We start from the raw sequence: 13,691 nt of genomic DNA, 5'->3' as shown, positions 1-13,691 counted from the left end.
AAGGTGGTTCTAGACCTTACAGTTGAGGACTTGCGCTGATGACCTTCAAAGACCCCCAGAAAACTGGAGGAGTGTTAAAATGAGTGCAGAATGCTGAGGTTTATTATTCCTTGAGTCATTATTTTTTAAGCCCGTTCCCTGATTTTGAAGGGTCACATGAACGGTTTTTGAATCAGTGATGCTGCATGTATGCCATTGTGATCCACAGTAATAAACCTTTCACAGCTCACACTTGGCGTTGAGAAAGATGATGAGTTACCATCCCAAAAACCCAAACATGCTCGACAAACTGTAGGGTTGACCTGGTACCTGGAGAAGAGAAAAAGCAGCCATCCAACCTCCCTGACCTTTCAACACTCTCCCTACCGGGGAATGTGCCTGCTTCTGTGGATCCCACATGCCCCAGCACCACCCTACTGCCTCCTCCTGCCCCCTTCAGACCCCCTCTTTGACCTTTTTCCCTGCTTGCCCGCCGTCCCTGCCTGCCGTTGAGGAGCAGCCCTGCCTACGTGGCTTTCCACAGGCAATGAACAGCAGCTCCTGTGGCGGGCAGCAAGCTGCACCCAAGGGGTTTCGTTGCTCCTCCTGAGCCTACGGGAAGGATCCTCTGCACAGCTGCGGGTTGCCTAGGTTTGTCCGAGCCCTCCAGAAAAGCTGACGACAGCTGGCCGCAGCTCTGCCTTCCCTGCAAACCTCTTAATCCCACAGGAACATCGCTTTTACCCTGGCGCTGCTTCTGCTTCTCAGCAGTTTCTTGGAGGGAGACCTGGGTCTCGTCGCAGGCGGCGGTAGCACTAATAAACCCCCCTTTGCTTTGGCAAGACCCAATACCACTCCAGCAGTGATAAATCCCCAACCAGAGGGCAATTTGTCCTTTTTTGACCAGCGTAGGCCCCTTCAGAGGGCTTAAACCAGCCTCGTGGAAATGGGACCCCCTTTGGGCTGGGAGCGCTGCGGACACGCAAGAAGTCCCCTTGCATCGTGCTGACCCCCAGGGACGGACCAGTGTGGGTGTCCCTACACGGGAGCCAAACCTGCCTGTGAACAGCGAGTGAATTACCATCCTTATTTCTTAGCTCAGCACTTTGTGGGGAGGCTTAAGGCATTTCCAGAGGATTTCCCTTCCCCTGCAGGTACTGCTCACATGAACTTTTGTTTTACCCATCCTGTTCCCAGTATTCTGGGATTTCTCTGCTCCCAGCGCCCCAGCTGAGCTGGCTGCTGCCTCAAGGCCACCTGCGCCGGGCCAGACTTTGCCACTGTGGGGTGACATGGCATGTCTTCATGTCCTCACCCCCTGCCATGCCACAGCTGTGTCCTCCCAAATGACCTGCAAGCTGTCCCTGCACGGCACCAGCTGCTCTCGGGCATCGCATCCCCGGGGGGATGCTACCGCAGCACCCCAGAATCAGGTTTCCAGGCAGCTCCCCGGGCAGTTGGCAACGGGAGACAGCAAGCATTTCCTTGATCCTGTGCCAAGCCTGGGCACGGCCACATCCTCCCTGGCTCGTCCATCCTTCGTGACACCCCCACCTCCCTCCCCTGAAGCAGCCACATGCCCTGCGTCCTGCTGCCGGCTGCTCCCGCCCCTGCCCGCACTGAGATTTGCTCAGTGCCGGCAAGATTTATCGCCCCACAGGCGGGATTTATCCCCTTTTCATTCATCCCCCACGACCGGACCACTTCCCCAACCCCCCTCCCCGCCCCGGCACTGCATTGCTGCTCCCCCACACCACCACCACCACCCCGCAGTACCAGCTGCCCCCACAGCCCCTGTCGCGCTTTAGGTTTCCCCCAGGCCCGTGGGAGCAAACCCGCAACCCTGGCTGCAGCGAGCCCCCACCACGGGGGCTCTGTGGGTGATGCTGGGGACAGTCGGGCCGAGCATCCCCTGCGGGGGCCGGGGAGCCCCTCGGCCGGCCCCCAGGAGATGCCCTTCTCCGGCTGAGCAGTACCAGGATGCTCCAAGCAGGAGGTGACGTCCCCGGGGAGGGGGAGACACGGGAGAAGGGCTGAGACACGGAGGAGCTCTCCTGCGCGGGGCATGTTCGGGGAGGGAGGGAGGGGGCTGCAGGTTGACCTTCCCATCCCCGAAGTCCCCCCTTGCCCCCCCCAGCCCATGGGTGCCCCCCCCCCTCCTCCCGCGCCGAGGACGCCGAGCCGGAGGCAGCGCTGAGCCGGATGCGCAGCGGCTCCCCGCAGCCCTCCGCGCGAGCCGGCCGCTCCTCCTGATGCCTTCGCGGGAGCCGGATGGACGGACGGACGGGCAGCCAGAGGTGGACCAGTCTCTCCTATTTGCAAAGCTGGGGGATGGGGGACCCTCTCCCCACTCATCCCTTTCCCATCCCCTCATCCCCTTCCCCGTCCTCCACCTTCATCTCCTCTCCCCACTCATCCCTTTCCCATCCCCTCACCCCCTTCCCCATCCTCCGCCTTCACCTCCTCTTCCCACTCACCCCTTCCCCGTCCCCTCATACCCTTCCCCATCCTCTGCCTTCATCCCCTCTTTCCCCTCCTCCTCCTCTCCGGACACGATATTCTGTCCCCACCCCCCGAAAAAAAAAAAAGGGGGGGGGGGGAGGGGGGAAGGGGGGAACCTGCTGGCAGGTGGAAGGAATCTGGCAATGCAATCCCACTGGGAATCCCGCAGAGACGAGGGCTCAGCCAAAGAAAAAATAAATAAATAAATTTTAAAAAATCCCCCCGAAAAAGCCACCCCCCCAGGAGGTAGGAGGGCGAGGGGCCGGGCTGCTCTGCCGCCCCGGGGGGGCCGCTCCCCCGCCGCCCCCAGCCCAGCCACCCGCTGCCGTCCCGACATGGGACAGGGGCCGCGACAGGCAGCGACAGAGCGACAGCGGGCGGGGAGGGCGGCGGGGGCGCAGCCCGGACCCCCCGCCTCCTCCCGAGCGTTTCTGTCTGCCTTTATTTATTCCCTCATCGGCGTTATTTTGTGTTCACCCCCCGTGCCGGGGCGGGTCAGGCGGGGGGCGGGACGTGCCGCTGCTCCCGCCGCGGGGCCGGGGCCGCCGGCAGCTCCGCGCCCGGCCGGGGCTCCGCGCTGCCCCCTCCCCCGCCGCCTCCCGCCTCTCCTCCCGCTCCTGCCCGCTGCCGCTCCTCTCCCCGCTCTCCCCTCGGGCTCCCGGTCCCTCTCCTGCCTTCCCCCGCGGTTCCTCTTTCCCGCTCCTTCCCCCTATTTCTTCTCCCCCCCCCCCCCCCCCCCCCGCCCCCTCCATCCTCTCACCCCCATTTTTCACGGGGGGACTTTCGCTTTGCCAGGGCAGAGCGCGGTGACGCCGCGGCAGCCACCACGGAGAGGACACAGGACCCCCCCCTGGGCCCACCGTGCCCCTTCGAGGGGGTGGCCTGGAGCCCGAGACCCCCCCAGGGCCCCCCCCAGGGCTGCTTTGCCTGCATCGCCAAGCCCCCCGCTCTCCGGCAAGCTTCGCCCATCCTGTCCCCTTCTTCTGCCGTTTATCTCATGGAGAGCAAGAGCTGCAAAGGGGACAGTCTGCGGCCGGCAGTCCCGTGCAAGCACTCGGTGGAGAAGAAGACAATGACCAACCCCACCACCGTCATCGAAATCTACCCCGACACCACCGAGGTGAACGACTACTATCTCTGGTCCATCTTCAACTTTGTATACCTCAACTTCTGCTGCCTCGGCTTCATCGCCTTGGCCTATTCATTGAAAGTGAGTACGGAGCGCGAGGCGCGGGGTTCGGGGTGGCCGGAGGGGGGAGGGGGGTGCCTGGGGGTCGCGCCTGGTGTAAATCACATCTTTGCCACCCAAATGAAAGGTTGCAGCTGCTGGAGATGGGGAGAGACGCGGTGTGGTTGGGAGCCGGGGATGTTGTTTCAGGTGGGGAAGAGGTGCTTTGGCTTGCTCCGGTGCCCTCGGAGGTGGAGGGTGATGGGCAGAAAACGTGGGGCTGGCTTGGCTCATGCTGTGCCCGCAGGCACCCCGGCATTCGGTCTGTTCTTCGGGATCCTGTTGGTTAGAGATCATCAGGATAGGATCCAGCAGCATCGGATGGTGGGGCAGAAGCAGTAAGAAGCAGCCAGCCAGGATCAGCTGGCATCTGGCTGGGGGGGGAGAGGCTGCCAAAGTGCAGGGCAACCCTGCTGTTTCCTTCTTGCCCTCTCCCTAATTAAAACACTAATGCTGGTGGCCGGCTCCCCCCGCCCCGAGCCCTATAAATTCCCAGGCAAGCCCTGGAGACCTGCCAGCTTCACTGAACGAGCGCCAGGGAGCTGACGAGGTGGAAGTGAGTGCAGGGGGGCTTCACACAGCATCGGGGCTGGGGGGATAAAGCTGTGCTGCTGGGGGGGGGGGGGGTGATAGCGTGGAGCGTGGCCCACGGTGGGGATGGCAGCGGGCCGCTGCAGGGCAGGGATGGGGCCCAGCACACAGGCAGCCCCTCAGCCGGAGCCTGCCAGACGCAGAACTGCCTGAATGGATGTGCAGGGAGCCCGGGGCGGCTGGGTGGCCCTGGAGAGGAGCTGCTGATTTGTTTTGGCAGGCAGCATTTAGAGGAAGGCCAGGGCTCCATGGGCTTCCTCACAGAAGCAGGTCATTTAACCCCATCCAGCTCCAACTGGACCGCGCCAGCCCCTCGGGGTCTCTGGCAGAGAGGCTCAGCCACCCATGCCCTGGGCTCCCCCAGCACTGGCACTGCGGTGCCTGCCTCCGTTTCCCCTTCCCTGAGGTGGAAGGTGAGCGCCCACCCACCACCCGTGCAGCCGGCTTCGCTGCTGCCTGGGCAAGGCACTTAATGGCTTATATCACACCAGGGCTGAGCATCACTACAAGCGAGACTGATCGAAGGGCAAATCCAGGCAGCAGCAGCCTAACACTAGTGGGGGAAGGAGTCCCTTAACGCCCCCCGCTGTTTTAGCCAGCGAGGTAAGAAAGTGGCTTCCTCCCTATTTTTCATGTCTTTGCTCATCTGAATTTGCCTTTCACAATCGGTGTCTTCTCCGTGCAAGAGGCTTGTCACAGCAGACTAAGAGAGGCTGTCACATCACCAGGACACGGCGGTAGCTGCAGCGGGTATCTGGGTAGATGTGGGCAGCAAACAGTGGGGTCAGGACAGCCTGAGGAGCAGGCTGACCCATCCCCAGGGGACAGGATGGAGTAGGGTCTGCCACCTACAAAGTTTTTAGAGGCTGGACTCTTCACTATCCTTGACACGAGGTGGAAGGAAGGGCAAAGCCCAGAAGTAACCCGGGGCTGGAGCCTCGTGCCGAGGCAGAAGTGTGGGCTCAGCACCTGCCTGCAAAGATCTAGAGGACATAAACTCCAGTGTGAAAAAAAAGAAGCAGTGGGGGGGGAAGGCAAACGGGCAAACTTGCTCCAAATCAGGGGAAGGAAAATAGAAGATGGCTGTCAAAAGCCAGCCTTGGCTTCCGGACTGCGGAGGCAGGAGCTGTTCGGGTGTAACGATGGCACCCAAACGGACGTGGACCTGAGCGGGTAGAAATAACCCTGCTCGGGTTTGGAGCTCCGCACCGGCTGTGGCTCTGGCAGGGGGAAAACATCCCTCAGAGGCACGGTGGCCGCAGGGATGGTGGGTGCCCTCGCAGGCTGCTGTCGGGATAGGCGGTGAGAGGCCACAGGTACACTGGGGCAGTAGCAGAAGGTCTGTCCTGGGAAAGACTACTGGGATGTTAAGAAAGACAGAATCCTTCCTCACGCGCAGCTGCTGCAGAGCCCTCCAGAACACCCCGGACAGGCTGGATGTTGGGGTTATTTCTCCAGAAGCTTGTTGTTTTCATCTCTTCTACAGTCAATAAGGTTTTTCCCAGAAGTTCAGAGAAAGCAGAAGCAAGAAATGCCCTGGGGACAGATGTCCCTTTAAACAGACTTCTCTTGTTCCTCTGCAATTAAATGTAAGGACAATTGAGCAGCAGATACTAGGATGCCGCAGATATCTAGGATGTCTCTGCTCTGCAGAGACCAAGTTGAGGGGGGAGCACCTTCCCCTCCCTGAGCCTGTTCTGGGACCTCGGAGGGCAGAGCCCTCAGCCAGTGGAGCACAGGTTTCCTGGCTGAAGGGCTATCAGTGCACTGATGGCATTAAATGATTCCTGGGTTACCGTTTTTACATTTCCTTTAAGCAGCGTCTAGCCATCTCAGGAATTATCATTTTCATTACCAGAAATGGCATTTTCAATACCCTGCCATAACCGTCATCGCTTTTGCCAGATTCATGCTGTTAATAAAGCAGTAGTGCCGTTGTACCCCAAGTCCATGAGATGTTTCATTACATACCTTAGCACACCCTAATATTTCCAGTGGTTTCAGCAGCATAATGCCCACACTGGAAGCTAGATGTATGCTTAGGTACACTTGAATATTGCCGTGAATCTGTCTCCTTCCCCATGCCCACTTTTATTGGCTTCAGCTACAGCTGGGAGAACAGTACCTCCACGCCTGCCTGGCCTTTTGCATGTGAGCTACAGCCTTCTAGGTTTCTTCCTGCAGGGAAATGTGATTTCGTGGTGACCACCATTTACTAAAAAAATGCTAAAAACCCACTCCAGCACCAAAGAGTTTATGCTCTTACTGAAAGAAACACTTGAAGTCAGGTGAAGGCAGAGACTGTGACGTCCAAGCCAAGTACTCTGTGTGACAGACAACCCAGCCAAGCGCTCTGAGTAAGAGCGTGATGGCATGCCTCGTCTTTATTTACACCCATAGCGGGCCAGATCCTCAGCAGACACAGCTTACTGGGCTGCAACGGAGTCACACCGACCCACGTATCCCTTGGGGTGTTGTTTCTAGCATCCCAGGCTTCTCAAGGTCAGCCTCCCAAGCGCAAGCAAGGCGCTCGCACGTAACTGTAAGTGTGTGTTGGTGCTGGGGAAGAAGAGATAAAAAGCAGGACGAGGGAAGTTAGAAACCCTGGAGTAACCTTAACCCCAGCTCAGCACAGCTGCGAGGATCGCTCCGACAGCAATGCTTTGGATTCCCTTGGTTTTGGTCACGAGCAAATGCCGTGGCTCGGTATTTGGCAGCTCCCTCCCTCCCTCTTTCCCAGCTCCAAGTGGTAACGCATGATGCATCAGCACCCGGTGGCAGGAGACCTCGCTCCAGGCATTAGGTCATTCTCTGGGGACTGCTGGGCAAGCCAAGACCTGCTCAATACCCATCACACCAAGAGGTGGTACCTCGGAGGAGCTGGCATCCGATACGAGCCGTGGTACAGATGCCTCCTTGAGCCTGTATAGAGACGAAGATGGCAAGAAGCCCTGCTGGCTTTTTAAGTCCCACCAGCAGCCCGTGGGGTTGCTCAGAGTTTGCCTGCCCCCCCAGGCCCACCAAAATATGCAGTGTGGTGGCAGCCCCGGAGAGCGGAGCCGTCCTGCCCGCTCTCTGCCTGGCCCCTAGCACGCAGCTCGGGCACAGCTCCTTGCCTTCCCCCCTCACCGCCTGTTGAGCTGCCCCGTTTCGAGTGGAAGCAGGCCAGCACAAATCCGTAGCTATTTGGTAACCCAAAGAAGCAGGGAGGCTGCGGCACCCAGCCCCTCAGGCAGGCTCTCAGCCTGCTTTTCAGGAGCAGCAACGGTTTCTGGAGGTGGGTGAGACAGGGGTGACAGTGCCATGGCGCTGGTGCCGGCGTGGTAGAGGTATGTGGGCTGGAGAGCTCTTGGCCAATTCACAGAACAAATCAATCCAAGGATCCCCCCCAGAGCTCGTGTGTAGGGATGCAGAGCTCTTCACAGACATGGGTTCACAGACAACCAGCTGCAGGCTGCATGCTAAAAGCCAGGCTGCCTTAAATACAGCCTCATTAGGCTCATCACCAACAAACCGTTTGTCTCCTCCTGCAAGCTGAGGCAGCACTTTGTACTCATGCAGCAAGTTCCCTGCTCCCAAAAACAGGAGGGGCTGAGCCCCAGCACAGAGCGAGGGGAGGTCCCGCTGGGGGGCTGGGGAAAGAGTGGGGTGGTAGGAGCCAAGGGGGATGCTTGGAGAGGAAGCTGAAGGTGAAACCCCAAGGGGAGGAAAGGCAGGGGATGGTGGTCAGAGGGACGAAAGAGCCTTTGGGCACTGGCACACTGGAGGCACTGGAGGAGAAGGTGAGCTGGAGATGGTGGAGGACAAGGTGAGCAGCAGGGAGGTGACAGGCAAGCAGGCATGGAGGGAAAGGCCACCACTGCCTTTTGCTGGTGGGAGAGGAAAGGAGGAAGGTTTACACTGTTAATTTTGTTAACGCACAAAAGCAGGCTGTGTTTTGTGGAAGGCCAGGCACGGAAGAGGAAAAGGAACCGTATAAATTGGCAAGCCAGACCAGAGGTGAGGTCTGCCTTGGCCAGGGTGGGATCTCCAAAGGGGCCACCACACGGTACTTTGGGGTACCTGGGGGCACCCTGCAGTCAGCAGATGTAATTCTCCTTACACGCCAGGCATCTCGGTGCAAAGCAGGGCCAAAAATCCCTGTCTTGTTTTAGGCGAGGGGAGAAGAGTCCAAGTGATGATGAGAAAAGGGTGTGTGACTAAGGAAGCACCACACCTGGGTCTGGAGGGGGTTCAGCCTTGTGACCCTGGGGCCTTGTCCCTCACCCTGCTTCACCTCTTCAGCTGTGGGAGGAAGCAGCTTCCAGGGCTCCCAGAAGCTGGGGCACCCGCTGCCAGCACGTTACAGCGGTGGTGGCCACAGCAGCATGGGAATAAGAAAAGCTGAGGCTGGGCTATAAGAAAGACACCTGCATCTCCTTGAGGACAAAGTGGGGAAGGAGCCGAAACACTTGCCCGCTCCCCGGGAGAGGTCCTCCTCCAAAGCCAGGCTTGGATGCCGCAGCAGGACATTAAAGGGAGACATCTGGAAACATCTGGGGGTGCAAGGCCAGGCAGAAGGAGGCAAGGCCGCCCTGGAGAGATGCGGGAGGCCGGGGCTGTGAGTGCTTTGGGAGGAGAAATGCCAGAAGCACCTTTCCATCGGCTTGTGTGCCGCAGGGGCCCTGGCGCTTGTCCCTGGCTTAGAGGCTCCATTGCAATATAAATGAGAACGGGCAATGAGGGATCATTTGCATGAGGGTGACCGCTGAAGCCACAGGGGGTGTGCGGAAATAAAAAGGGAGAAGAGGAAAGGGAGTGAGGACTCGGTGAGGATGGGGCAAGGAGCTGTGTGCCACAGGGGTGTGTGGGAGCAGAGGGGTGGAACCGGACGGGGGGGGGCATGGGGAGGAGGCAGCTGGGTGCCCTTTGGCAGGAGTCGAAGGTGGCTGTCCTACCATCGTTTGAGCCCAAAGAGCGGGAAAGAAAAGAGATGTGAAGGACAAAAAGAGGAACTGGGAGGGAGGAGTGGCACCAGGGAGAGGGCAGCCCTGGGTACCCCTGGCCAGGGATGCTCAGCAGCAGCAGGACTGGAGCAGGGCCAAAGGAAGAGCCTTGGGAAGTCAAGAGCAGGTGCCACTGAAGCGTACCCTGGGAAAGAGCTAAGCACCGCTCCTGAGTGTGAGCTGGTGTCAGGAGGGAGAGGCTGCTGGGGGCACTGGGAGAGGGCTGGGCATGGAAATTAGGGTGACAGGGCCCCGGGGACAGGAGGAGCAGGAGGTGAGGAGTGGGAAAGTGTTCCTGGGCCCAAGAGGAACTGGCCCCACAAAGGCAAAGCAAGCAGTTTGGCCGCGGGAAGGGTGCAGAGCTCAGCGTGCCGGCCGCGCCGGTCTGCTGGACAAACCTCGTCTGCTGGAGAAACCTCCGTCTGCCTGGCGAACACCAGCAGCAAACACTGGCTCGCCCGCGGCAGTGCGGCCGCTCCCAGCTGCAGCTGGGTTATGGCGGAGGAAGGGGCAAAAGGCGTTTGCTCCCTGAGCAGGGTTTGCCTCCCTGCTGCTGGGACAAGGAGAGCAGGTGAGAGCTTCAAAGAACCTGTGGGAGCAGCAGGCGGGATTTCTGGCCCGAATGCAGTGCTCCTGGGGCTGGGGCTGCAGGGACCTCCACGCTTCTCACCGGTGGATGAGAAGGTGCCAGCCACCTGGTGCTGCTGTGCCCACGGGTTTTTGGCAGGATGCTAAACCTACTGAATAATTTCAAAGGTGAGTCATCCCGGCCACACAGCTGACACAAAAAGGTGTGCAGGCTCCCAGGCTGCCGGCTTGCTGCCCTCCCAGAGGTCATCTCCGCTACTGGGGGCACCAGCCAAGTATGCCACAGAGCCACCCACCGTCGGTGGCTGTCCTCTGTCCCTGCTCCCAGAAGGATGCCCTGCGGCTGCTGAGTGCCCAGCAGCGGGGTGATGGGTCGATGGCCCCAGCTTCAGCTGCAGGCTCCCAGGAGCCGGGTACAACAGAGGCTGAGGACATGGCACCGCAGGATTTAATACAAGGAGGAAAACGGCGCTCTCATTCTCACCTGAGTGCCTGCTGGCGCCGGCTCCTGCCAGCCCAATGCCAGCAGCAGCTGCCCTACCGATGGTCCAGGATCAATGAAGAGCAAGGGGTATGTGTGCAGAGAGGTCCCTGCTGGTGTGACGGAGGAGGGGACGTTGCTGGAGGGTCTGAGATGTGGTTTTGAAGGCCCCATGAACCAGCATGGCTCCGTGGGCATGAGGGGTTCAGCAACCCTTCCCCACACGCAGGCAAGTCGCAGAAGGCTTTCGAGACAGCCCTGCGGGTAAGCACTGCAGGAGGAAGAGAGAAAAGTCACTCAGATGTGGTCTGAATCCATCACAGGGTCTCTTTGGAAAGCTCCAAGTTGATAAAAGCTGTTTCATCTTCCCAGGCCGGACCCTGGGGCTGGGTTTCGCAGCCTTCCACCGACATCTAGTGTTGGGCCGGCAGCGACCGGGCAGGGCTCACGCGGCCGCAGCAAAGGACACACGAGGGATGCGCAGCCCCACGGCCTGCGACCCTCTGGCCACCCTGGATACCCCACGCGGGTACAGGAAGGGAGGAGGGGTAAAGTCTCCTGGTCCTTTCTTCCCACATTCTCGCAGCTCCAGCTGCCCGGCTCTGCTGAGGGCTGGCTGAAGGGGCAGTGCGAGGACAGGGACACATCCCTGCTAGGAAGGGATGGAGCCTGACCCCCCATCTGCTGGGCTCGAACTGCAGAGCTGCTGCTGGCGGGCAGTGCCATCGCTGCCTGGCTGTGCCATCTGCTGCCTGATGATGCCATTGCTGCCTGGAAGTGCCATTGCTGCCTGCTAGTGGCATTCGCTGCCTGGCGATGCCACCTGCTGCCTGGTAGTGCCGTGCACTGCCTGGCTGTGCCACCCACTGCCTGGTAGTGCCATCCCCTCCTGCTAGTGGCATCACTGCCTCGCAGTGCCACGCACTGCCTGGCTGTGCCATCTGCTGCTTCATGACGCCATCACATCCTCTGCCATCAACTGCCTGCTGGTGCCACCGCTGCCTGGCAGCCTGGAGGAGGTGGGGACAGGTCAGCGACATGGACATGCACAGTCCTTACCCACTGCAGAGCTGTCCCAAGGCAAGCACACGTAAGTCCCAGCCCGCAGGATAATGAAGAGAGCAGACCACACTGTCAGGATTGAAAACTGCCAGCGGCAGAGACGCTACATGAGCCGCATCAGACCTGCAAAAGGAACTCATTAACCCAGGACTGCTTAATATGCTGGAGGCTGGTGCACAGCCCTGGAGCTGCAGTAGGATGCTGTGCCAGGTTTCACCCGCGCAGCCCCTCGGCGCAGATGGAGGTGGGTGGGGGGGTTGCACACCAAAACCACAGCCAGCCCTCTGGCTCGCGGGCCGGGCGGCCCAAAGCCCGGTGCTGCAGGGCCAGGGGGCTGTGACGCTGTGGGAAGGATGCTTTAGTGCCCACGTGCATGGGGTGCACCACGGCACCTCCATTCCCTCGTGCGCCCTCGAGCTCCAAACGACACTGCCCCATCCCAGGGGTCACCGGGACCTGGTTTGCTTGGTTGGCAACAGCAACGGGTCACTCTTCCAGGTGTCCTCCACTGCCAGGGGTTTACAGCCTGCCGGCATTACAGTGCTTGGCTTCGCAAGCTCAGCCCATAGCGGAGCCGGGATGCAAACCTCACCTGGGGGTGTCTTACAGCACCCCAAGTGTTCAAGTGCAAAGAGGCCCAGCCCAGCCCTCATCCGCTGTACAGGTACCCTACGAGTGCATTGGGCTTTGCGGGTGTTGCTTGAAAGAAGTTATGTCTTCTATACATCTCCCAGTTATTTTATTTCTCTCTTTTTTTTGTTGTTTTTTTTTTTTTTTCTTGGTCTCAGGTCCGGGATAAGAAACTCCTCAATGACTTAAATGGGGCAGTCGAAGATGCCAAGACAGCCCGGCTTTTTAACATCACCAGCTCAGCCCTTGCCACATTCTGTATCATCCTTATCTTCATCTTCCTGCGATACCCCCTCACTGACTACTAGAGTGAGGCCAACAGCAGTGGCCACCGCCAAAATGCCTCTATGCCAGAAGTGTCTGCAGTCGTTTCTTGTAGCAAGGACGCAAAAAAAAAACCCCACCAAACAAACAAGATCCAAAAAACAAACACTCCATCTTGATTGCAAAAAAAAAATAAATTAAGTACATAAATAAAAATTAAATGAGTTTTATCAGCCCAGCTGAGCATATCCTGCCTGCCCCCAAACAGTACGTGAACTGCTGTAGGAAAGGGTCTTACTCGTACACATGTACAGGGAGAAAAATAGACTAAGAAATATTTATTTTATGGCCAACAAGGCGTGTGACAAGAGTGTGCAAAGCACAGAGCGAGGCGCAGCTAGCGGCCGGCAGCTGAGCTCTGCCTGGAGGAGCGGTGGGGTCCTGCTGAGCGGCAGGCACATGCGGTGATGGATGGGGACCACTGAGGACCACGGCAGGGCTGGCTCACAACATATCAGGTGTGTTCAGACCGTCCCACTGCCCCCCAGTGCTGAGGGGGTTTCTTTTCCTCTTTTGGATTTCATCCCCTGGTTCAAACAACTCCCAACCCCCGGGGAGCTGAGGGTGTTAGGATGTTCATGCTAGGAAGCCCCAAAGCCTCCAGAGACACCCCAAAGCGTAAAGGGCAGGTTTCTCCTCGGGATCTCCCGGCAGAGTGAAGAAGGAAGGCACCTTCTGGAGAACTCGCCTAAGTCCCCTAAACTGAGTGCTACTGTATTTCTGTAAATGGTCAATAAAAGATACCTCTGATATCAGACACTGCTGGGTTAATTCCTTCCTTAGGATGGCTGGGCTCCTAGTCCCTATGGGCTGGCAAGAGAAAATGCTAGTGTCACCAGCAGCTGCTTGGGAGGGATTTAAAGCAGAGTGAGGGATGCTGCTGCAGGTCGGGGCCGCATGCGGCCGTGAAGGAGGGCACAGGTCCAGATTTAAGAGCAGAAACCTCAGCAACTCCCGTGATGGTCGATCAATGGCAAGCAGGCAAAGGCAGCTGAGCAGGCAGGTCCCCCCTCCCCTCATAGGACCAACGCCGAAGACAGAAATAAATCGCCGCAGTCTGAACCTGCTGCTACCACGGCGCTTCCCAGGGTCATCACCAAGAGCCAGATTTTGGAGACGCTGCACGTTTGCTGCTGAATGAGGCAGAAGCTTGGAGCCCTTCCTGAGAGCTGCCCGTGGCTGCCTGCAGTGCTGCAAATCAACGCACCCTGGCTTGGAAACACCACAAATTAATGGCAAGACCAGGACTGAAAGATAGTTTTAGCCCCTCTGACACTTTGTCTCGTCTCATATGCCACAACCGTCTCACCTTTTTCCAGCT

The 13,691-nt window shown here is 58.9% G+C and overlaps 1 protein-coding gene across 1 annotated transcript; it reads left to right on the top strand.

The window, feature by feature from the left end:
* Positions 1-2,012: 2,012 nt before the first annotated feature.
* IFITM10 (interferon induced transmembrane protein 10) lies at positions 2,013-13,127 on the top strand. Its single transcript, XM_055722143.1, has 3 exons — positions 2,013-2,276; positions 3,277-3,691; positions 12,205-13,127. Exons 1-3 carry the CDS (start codon positions 2,251-2,253, stop codon positions 12,352-12,354), a joined length of 591 nt encoding a protein of 196 aa, XP_055578118.1. The 5' UTR covers positions 2,013-2,250; the 3' UTR covers positions 12,355-13,127.
* The last annotated feature ends 564 nt before the right edge of the window (positions 13,128-13,691 follow it).

Source organism: Falco cherrug, chromosome 10 (genome assembly GCF_023634085.1).
Source record: "Falco cherrug isolate bFalChe1 chromosome 10, bFalChe1.pri, whole genome shotgun sequence".
Taxonomy (NCBI): domain Eukaryota; kingdom Metazoa; phylum Chordata; class Aves; order Falconiformes; family Falconidae; genus Falco; species Falco cherrug.
Note: the sequence above shows the minus strand (reverse complement) of the source record. Positions and strands in the feature narration are given on the sequence as shown.

Excerpts from the sequence above, each read along its gene's own strand:
- IFITM10 (XM_055722143.1), top strand. The coding sequence starts at position 2,251 with ATGGACGGACGGACGGGCAGCCAGAG. Across the intron at positions 2,277-3,276 it reads GGACGGACGGGCAGCCAGAG|GGCAGAGCGCGGTGACGCCG; the intron begins GTGGACCAGTCT and ends TCGCTTTGCCAG. Across the intron at positions 3,692-12,204 it reads CCTTGGCCTATTCATTGAAA|GTCCGGGATAAGAAACTCCT; the intron begins GTGAGTACGGAG and ends TCTTGGTCTCAG.